The sequence below is a fragment of the Rutidosis leptorrhynchoides genome, chromosome 10, assembly GCF_046630445.1.
Source record: "Rutidosis leptorrhynchoides isolate AG116_Rl617_1_P2 chromosome 10, CSIRO_AGI_Rlap_v1, whole genome shotgun sequence".
NCBI classification, from domain to species: domain Eukaryota; kingdom Viridiplantae; phylum Streptophyta; class Magnoliopsida; order Asterales; family Asteraceae; genus Rutidosis; species Rutidosis leptorrhynchoides.
In genome coordinates this window covers 253448032-253457367 of record NC_092342.1, presented here as the reverse complement: position 1 = coordinate 253457367, position 9336 = coordinate 253448032, and the positions used below count along the sequence as shown (strand labels likewise).

Sequence of the window (9336 nt, the reverse complement as noted above, 5' to 3'; positions counted from 1 at the left end):
TTTTTATTGTACATTTTCAGATTTCAGATACAAACGCTAAGGTGTTGTTTGTTTTTCTGATTGAAGACCTTATTATGTCTTATGTCTGCGGGCGGGCAGACGTTTTTATTGAAGACGGTTTGTTTTTTCGCAGACATAAAACCAAATAAGATCTTCAAATGTCTTCAATCCTACAGCTATTTTATACAGCTTCCACACTTTTAAGACATTTTGGTCCTGTTTAATTATCTTCAACATTATCTCCTTCACCTTCATTGTTTCACCACCAACCTACCCACCTCCACCTCTAGTGATGGCACCTCTATGTCCGCACTTCCTCCGGCGCCGGCGGCACCACCTCCAGCCATCTACCTCCCATCCTCTAAATCGTTTGATAATTCTTTCTCACATTTTCTTTTGATTAAATTTAAAGTTTTTTTTTTTAGGTTGATTTCTCGTTTAGGGTAGCATCTCTATGAACTGATGGTTTAACCATCACTTTTCAGATTTGAATAATTACAAATCTGTATAATTAGTATATTTGGGTTAAGATTTAGATCAATTTTGACTAACCAATCAAAAAGATGAATGCTGTTTGAGACTTCTGTGACTAGACTCTACATACGGAGTATTTGACAAAAATGAGTAAAATTAGGTGAAAATATGGTTTTTACTTTCTCAGTTTCTCAGCATCATTTGTTCTTGCTCCTCTTCTTTAAACTCTTCAATTTTTATGTGTCTTTTTGCCTTTGTAGTGTCATGTGGTGTGTTTTTGAGTTGATTTGTCTTATATTTTCTTCTTGAATCTGTTGTTACTCGAAAGAGACAGTAAAAAAGGCATGGAACCTTCTTCTTTACAAGTGATTGAATTTGAAAGGGGATCTAAATCTCTATTATTTGTATAATACTTTTAACAAGTTGTTTATTTTTATTTTTTATTTTTTTATTTTTTTATTTTTTTTTGATAATATATCACGGAGTATTTAAAAACGTTATGATGTTACATACAGTATTTTTTTTTTGTATAATGTGATTTTGGGTAAAACATTTCTTGTAACGTTATAATTCAACAAAATATATTTTTTACATAAAAGCTAAAAATATTAGAATTTAAATTATATTTAGCAGACATAAAAACAAACAATCTTCAATTTTCAGCTTACAGATCTACGAGCCACATATTCTTTACAGATATGGTCCGAAGATCTTCAGACAAAAACATCTTAAAAAACAAACAGCACCTAAATTGAAACTTTATTAGTAGTAGATAATGAGTATGCTGCAAAATTTGTTAATTTAGATTGAGATCTAATAATTGTTGCAATATTTGCAAATACTTTAAACGGAAACGAGCTCAGATTTTAATAATGTGTATTTGCTATACATAACGGCCATACAAAGTCCGCAGCGGAGTGGAGCCCCATGCTAGTTAAAACTAATAGTAAAACACAATTTTTTACTATTAAAAAATGGATCCCATCCATCCATCCATATTATTCATAATAAATAGCACTATTTATATTTATATAGTACATGTATTCTAGAAAACGGACCCAATCCACAATGGACTTCGGCCAAAACAGTCCGTCGCAGTCCGAGCGGCGAAATCGCGAAAAGTCAGACTGGAAGAAAACAATAGATAAATAAAAGATAACTTTTTTTTCTCTCTTATTTGTTACATCGAATTGACTGATAATCGTTAATTTATTGCATTGCTTAGCCCAAGGATTGAGCAGGACTTGGGCAGAGAACTTTGTCGGCGATAGCAATCTTCATCAATCCTGCAAATAAGATTTTTTTTACGGTTTTTTTTTTGTCTTTTTGTTTCGGATTTTCGAACCCGGCTCAGCCGCACACCGATTATGTTTTAATAAAATTAAAAACAAAATAACAAGGGGTGATTTATTTTGTGAGGTGGTTAAAGTAAGCGGCGCAAGTAAATATGGAATCTAAAATTTTTGGACAATGCAAAGTTTTGCTACGAATAATATGTAAGAGAATAGAAACCCGTAGGTGTAACTTTATTATAATGAGATATATATAGGCTACATAAACCCTAGAAGATACACTAAAACCCTAACGGACCCAAGCTCACAATCGGTCTTGGGCCTAACCTAATCTGTCTAACACTCCCCCGCAGTCCGAACGGCGAAATCGCGAAAGTTCGGACTGGAACAAAACAATAAACATTAAATAAAGACATATAAAGAAACTTTTTTTTTTCATTTGTTGCACCGAATTGACTGATTTCGCTGATATCTTTGCATCTTGCTTGACTGCGTTTCCTTTTCCGTAACGTTTTTTTTTTACGTCGTGGCTTTTGCTTTGCCTAAGGTTTGAGCAGGACTTGGGCAGAGAACTTTGTCAACGATCACAATCTTCATCAACGCTGCAAATAAGATTTTTGACTATATTCTCTTTTTTTCAGGGTTTGGAACCTAGTCAAGCTAGGCGACTCATCCCCACGCCTATTATTGTACTGAATAAAAATAAAATAAGAAAGGTTTTGCGGCAATCTTAATTAATTAAGACAAGAATAAACAGGGGAATGATATTGGCTGTTTACACATGCTAAATTGATGAAGTGTTGCGCATGCAAGGCGGCTTTGAGGTTTTTTTTTTTTTCTTCGAAGGATCCAGGATAATTAAAATATAAAAAAGAAAAATAAGAATAAAAGTTTAGATAGTAAAGAAAAAATAAAGGAAGGAAAACGTTTTTTTTTTTTTTTTTCATTGATCATTGATAAGCCCAAAAGAAGGTTTGAGAAATTGTGAGTTGATTGGATAAAAGAAGGGAGAGACGGAACAATTATTTGCAAGTGGTTTGCCAAGAGAAATCATAATAATTTAAGGATGGAGCGCAGAATAAAGAAGATAGATTTGACTCAGTGCTATGAAATAGATGACGGTGGGAGACTGCACGTTTGCGATAAAATACAATAAGGTAGTTTGTGATGCAATACAAAAGACGGCGGTGTGTGGTGGATGCAACAAACTGGTAGTCACGACAGTTTGAGGGTTGGGGTATTTTGACGGGGTGGCCTATTAGGTAAGGATCGAACCTTCTGATACCATGTAAGAGAATAGAAACTCATGGGTGTAACTTTATTATAATGCGATATATATATAGGATACATAAACCCTAGAAGCTACACTAAAATTCTAACGGACCCAAGCCCACAATCGGTCTTGGGCCTAACATAATAGTCAACATCAAAAGAAAGCTACAACCTATTGATTTTCGATTTTTTTTCTTCGTAGCACACAAAGAGAGAAGCAAGGAATCTCCATTTATAGAGTATATGGCTGTGCAAAATATGGTGGCGGTGCAAATTAATTTTTTATTTTTTTTTTATTTTATTATTGATTGAGATTCTTGATTAAAAGTAAAAATAGAAAACTTTGGGATTAAAGGAAGAGTATGGCTATGATGTTAAGAAAGAAAGAAAGAAGTAGATAAAAGAATAAGGATAATCGGCGATGCAGGTGTTGCAACAAGAATGCTCCGATGGGATTTTTTTTCTTCTTTTATATGCGATGAAAAATTGGAAAATAGAGAGATTACAAAGATCGGGATAAGAAGACGACGGGTGACATAGCGGCAGCTGCACAAGTCGGATAACTAGGTCTCTAAATCAGACCCTTTGATATCAGGTTAGACAATGGAACCGGTCCATATTATTCATAATAACAAACACTATTTATAGAGTAATGTATCCTAGAAAATCCTAATTAACTGTTGGGTAATCTTGAGCCCGAAGTTGCATCCCGTTATGATGCTTAGTGGGCCACATCATCCCAGTTAAATATTTGGTAGGCCATACCGAATTTAGATGATGAAGCAGCCCATATAATAGTTGTTATATCCTTAGCAGTTGGAAATTAATGAAAGTGCACATGTGATTAGGAGTCACATATTATCCTCAAAATTAGGATAGTGGAGTAAATGGGATTAGTAAGTGGTAGTTTGAATATGCAACCTATGTGATCGAATATTGGGGGTGAGTGGGACTCAAGTAGTGGAAATCATTAAATGGCCTATTAATTTGCAGTTTGTTATTTGTTTCCAATGCACGTAGTTACGTATATTGGCTATAAAATCCTTATTGTTTAATAAGAATGGAAGTAGAGAAGTTCACAATGTAGTCCAAGGTGTTTTTTGTTATTCTTTTGCTCTTATATATTTATTGTATATTGTATATATGAGAGGCATGATATAAAAGCAAGATGGAACATAGATGTTTCAACAATTGGTATCTAGAGCAATAAGATTCTGGTTCCAAGCAAGATTAATCACTATCAATGATTATAGCAAGTAGCAAGAGCAAGGTGATCACCATAGTGATTACAAAAAAGTAGCAAGAAGCAAGTAGTCACAATTTGTAATCAAAAGTATGAAGTAAGGTTGGTCACAAGTGGTGAGCAAAAGTTATAAAAAAAAAAAAAAAAAAAAAAAAAAAAAAAAAAGGTGATCACTATTGGTGATCAAGAAAGAAGACCGGAGAAAGTATAGACCGAGAGAGACCGAAGATCGAAAAAGGTGAACGAGACCGACAGTTTACCTAAGAAAGAAGAACGGGTGGATTGCAACCTTATGCAATCAAAGAAAGAAGATCAAGACGGTTTCGATTGAATGAAAGGACGAGATCAAAAGAGGTTTGTGTCAAGATTACGGGGGTGAATGTTGGGTAATCTTGATCCCAAAGTTGCATCCCGTTATGATGCTTAGTGGGCCATATCAGCCCAGTTAAATATTTGGTAGGTCATGTCGAATTTAGATGATGAAGCAGCCCATATAATAGTTGTTATATCCTTAGCAGTTGGAAATTAATGAAAGTGCACGTGTGATTGGGAGTCACATATTATCCTCAAAATTAGGATAGTGGAGTAAATGGGATTAGTAAGTGGTAGTTTGAATAGGCAGCCTATGTGACCGAATATTGGGGGTGAGTGGGACTCAAGTAGTGGAAGTCATTAAATGGCCTATTAATTTGCAGTTTGTTATTTGTTTCCAATGCACGTAGTTATTGTTGAAGATAATCGGTTAAGGAAATGCATAATGATCCCACATCGGGAAATCACAGAAAGAAATGTATGTATATAAGCTTATGAAAACCTCACTCTATCACCAATTGGTTTTAGAGTAATGTGGAACTCATGAGCTTATATGTCGTACATGTTAGTGGACCTGAAACGATATCAGAGCCGGAGAAGTGAGAAAGTAGAGCGGGATGCAAGATGATGAAATTCGGTGATTGATAGCATTTAGCAAGTAGCATGCAGAAAGTAAGAGCAAGGGATGATCACCGTTGCTCGTCAAGCAGCATGGATTAACCGATTAAGAGGGTGATTGTTGGAGATAATCGGTTAAGGAAATGCATAATGGTCCCACATCGGGAAATCACGGAAAGAAATGTATGTATATAAGCTTATGGAAACCTCACTCTATCACTAATTGGTTTTAGAGTAATGTGGAACTCATGAGCTTATATGTCGTACTTGTTGGTGGAGCGATCCTACAGTTATGTATATTGGCTATAAAAGCCTTATTGTTTAATAAGAATGAATGCAGAGAAGTTCACAATGTAGTTCATGGTGTTTTTTTGTTATTCTTTTGCTCCTATATATTTATTGTATATCTGAGTGGCATGATATAAAAGCAATATGGAACATAGATGTTTCAACATGAACCCGATTCACATTGGACTAGTCTAAAATTTACTTTTATTAAAACTCATAGTAGTAATTTTCAAGTTTTATTAAAACTCATAATAGTAAGACTTCACTTATTAGGCCTCATTTATTATATATGGACTCAATCTTTATATATAGTAAGAAGTACTCTTTTACTTGCATCAATCCAAGTAAGCTTCGATAATTGATACGACTGCTGGAATCTTGAAAACTTTGTAATGATGAAATCCCGCTGCTTCCAAAATCGTCTTCCATTCAATTTCGGTCCTTTCTCTACCACCAATATTACAACTTGCTAGCATAACCAGATCAAAATCATAATGTGTATCATCGAATACACCATCTTCTTCAGGGTTTAGAATAATATCTACAATAATAACTCTCCCAGTTTTCTCTATGATCGAGTCTCGACAATTTTTTAGAATCTCAACACACTTGTCATCACCCCAATTATGCAATACTAACTGTTATACAACAGCAACAATATAAGGCGATCAATACTTGTTGCTTTTCAAAAATAACATGGTAAAAGTAAAAAAAGTCTTTCGATATTTTTAGAAAGAGGAAAAACAAAAAGAAAGGTGGCAAACTGGCAATAAACAACTGATTTAATTACTATTCATTTGACTTTTGGTTTTGATTATATAGATAATTGTAATAAATTTAATTTCATGAAGTCGATTAACTAAGGAAGTATGGGGTACTTTTTTCTTTTTTCATATGTAACATCTACTCCTATACGGGGCATCAATGCATCATATCTTGCCTTTAGTTTTATGGTCTTAAACAACTCAACAACTAAATTTGTAAAAGTATTTCTTGTTAGGACATTGTCATTTAGATTATTCATGCATAAAAATATCTACAAACTAATGACCATAAAGAACATGTAATACACGGATTTGTCCAATAACAATATATTCCCTATAACTAACACACACACACACACACACACACACACACACACACACACACACATATATATATATATATATATATATATATATATATATATATATATATATATATATATATATATATATATATATATATATATATATATATATATATGTGTGTGTGTGTGTGTGTGTGTGTGTGTGTGTGTGTTATAGGGAATATATTGTTATTGGACAAATCCGTGTATTACATGTTCTTTATTAGTAAAAAATTTAAAGGAGTCAGAAAATTAATAAGGGTTCAGATCAAAAAGTTATTAAGGGTTAAAACTAATAAAAAAAATTGATAAGGGTTAAAATGAAGAAAAGGAAAATTAAGGGTTAAAACTAATAAAAAATATTTGACAAGGATTAAATAGATAAATTTGGAAGAAAGAAACCCAGGCACTTGAATCGAACCTAGGATCTTTAAGATATAACCAAACACACTAAACATCTAAGCAAACTTGGTTTATGTTATTCACGCAACTGTGTGTATTTATAGGTTAAAAACATCGATTTTTTATTTAAACAATAAAATATGGGGGAGTGATATGTAGACAACTATTTTTGTTATGTACACAACCAATCATGTTTTATATATTGTACAGTACAATACTTTAAAGCAGAATTGGTTGTGTACATAACAAAAATAGTTGTGCAGATATCATTACCCATAAAATATTGACATGAAAATTCCATAGTTTCTATCATCATCATCTGATCATCATATAGTCTAATAACGTATTCAAAACTGACAAGCTTGATAAAGTGTTAAACTAGTGTTTTTAAAACTACGTGATGACAAAAAAATTAAAGATACGAATATAAGTTTATTAAATTTGAAAAATATGCAAAGTATTGATATAGTATAAGAATAAAAAATATCTAAACTTCCTTGAAAATAAACTCATATACATGTCTCATATTCAACTAAAATATATAAATTTAGTTTAGATGACTTGTTATTAATGTCGTTCTTTCATGTTTGTATCAATATCTGTTACTCCATAGATTATATTCAAAAAATGCTAGAACAATGCATCCATGGTAAAACAGAGAGATTAATACCTTGATAAAATAGGAATTTGCAGGGGGGATTGCCTTGAACATGTCACCTTCAACATGGGTAACACCTTCATATGTTGGTGCATCTGAAATAACATGAGGCAGATCAAAATTAATACCTTTAATATGTGGATAATTTATTACAATGTCATTTATAGCTGTCCCAATACCACCACCAATATCCACTAAAATTCCTTTCACACCATGGAAATCATAACTTGACAAGATCGCATCCATGGTAATCCTTGTGAAACACGCCATTGCTTCATTCAAAATCCTACTTACTCGTGGCTCTTTCAAATATATATCCCACATTTCGACTCCATATGTCTTCATAAATGTGGTACTTCCTTCTACAATAGATTGCTTAAAATTAACCAAGGGTGAATATAGAATTGGATCAGTGGTCATCATAGCGAATGGTGCAAGACTATTCCTTTCATCTTGTATAAGCCATTTAGAACAATAGTTTAGCGCATATAGTGATTCGATACATTCTGGTTTATGCACCTCGTCTATAATTTGTTTACGGACCAAGAACCTCATGAGGCGCGAGAGGCCATCCAAATTTAACGTCGGAGAGTTGATCTCATGAGCTATCTGAGTCAAAGTTAGCGGGACACCTTGATTGTTAATTATATCAACAATCTTGAGTTCTATAGCACATCTTATAGCTACACCAATCAAAAAAGATTGAAGATGTTTGATGACCATTGATTGGCCTTTGATTATTGCGTCATCTTCTTTTGTATTCATTATTTTTGATATAAGAAACAACAATTTTGTTTTAGCTGATATGATGAATGGACTATAATTTGTGTCATTAGTTTATATAGGCAATGTATTTCCATGGACGCCCCCTAAGCATATGTTTGCATGTACATTATTATTATTATTATTATTATTATTATTATTATTATTATTATTATTATTATTATTATTATTATTATTATTATTATTATTATTATTATTATTATTATTATTATTATTATTATTATTATTATTATTATTATTATTATTATTATTATTATTATTATTATTATTATTATTATTATTATTATTATTATTATTATTATTATTATTATTATTATTATTATTATTATTATTATTATTATTATTATTATTATTATTATTATTATTATTATTATTATTATTATTATTATTATTATTATTATTATTATTATTATTATTATTATTATTATTATTATTATTATTATTATTATTATTATTATTATTATTATTATTATTATTATTATTATTATTATTATTATTATTATTATTATTATTATTATTATTATTATTATTATTATTATTATTATTATTATTATTATTATTATTATTATTATTATTATTATTATTATTATTATTATTATTATTATTATTATTATTATTATTATTATTATTATTATTATTATTATTATTATTATTATTATTATTATTATTATTATTATTATTATTATTATTATTATTATTATTATTATTATTATTATTATTATTATTATTATTATTATTATTATTATTATTATTATTATTATTATTATTATTATTATTATTATTATTATTATTATTATTATTATTATTATTATTATTATTATTATTATTATTATTATTATTATTATTATTATTATTATTATTATTATTATTATTATTATTATTATTA

General features: G+C 30.4%; 1 protein-coding gene across 2 annotated transcripts; it reads right to left on the bottom strand.

Moving 5' to 3' along the window:
- Window positions 1-5718: 5718 nt before the first annotated feature.
- On the bottom strand, window positions 5719-8456 carry LOC139873361 (desmethylxanthohumol 6'-O-methyltransferase-like). 2 transcript variants are annotated; one of them, XM_071861291.1, is made up of 3 exons: window positions 7847-8456; window positions 7680-7762; window positions 5719-6137 (listed from the first exon to the last, which is right to left on the bottom strand). In XM_071861291.1, the coding sequence occupies exons 1-3, from the start codon at window positions 8430-8432 to the stop codon at window positions 5835-5837; spliced, it is 972 nt and encodes a 323-aa protein (XP_071717392.1). In that variant the 5' UTR covers window positions 8433-8456; the 3' UTR covers window positions 5719-5834. The 2 variants fall into 2 exon arrangements, with proteins under 2 accessions (XP_071717392.1, XP_071717391.1); XM_071861290.1 differs by having other exon boundaries at window positions 7680-8456.
- Window positions 8457-9336: the final 880 nt, after the last annotated feature.

Excerpts from the sequence above, each read along its gene's own strand:
- LOC139873361 (XM_071861290.1), bottom strand. The coding sequence starts at position 8,432 with ATGAATACAAAAGAAGATGACGCAATAATCAAAGGCCAATCAATGGTC. Across the intron at positions 6,138-7,679 it reads CAAATTCCTATTTTATCAAG|TTAGTATTGCATAATTGGGG; the intron begins GTATTAATCTCT and ends GTTGTATAACAG.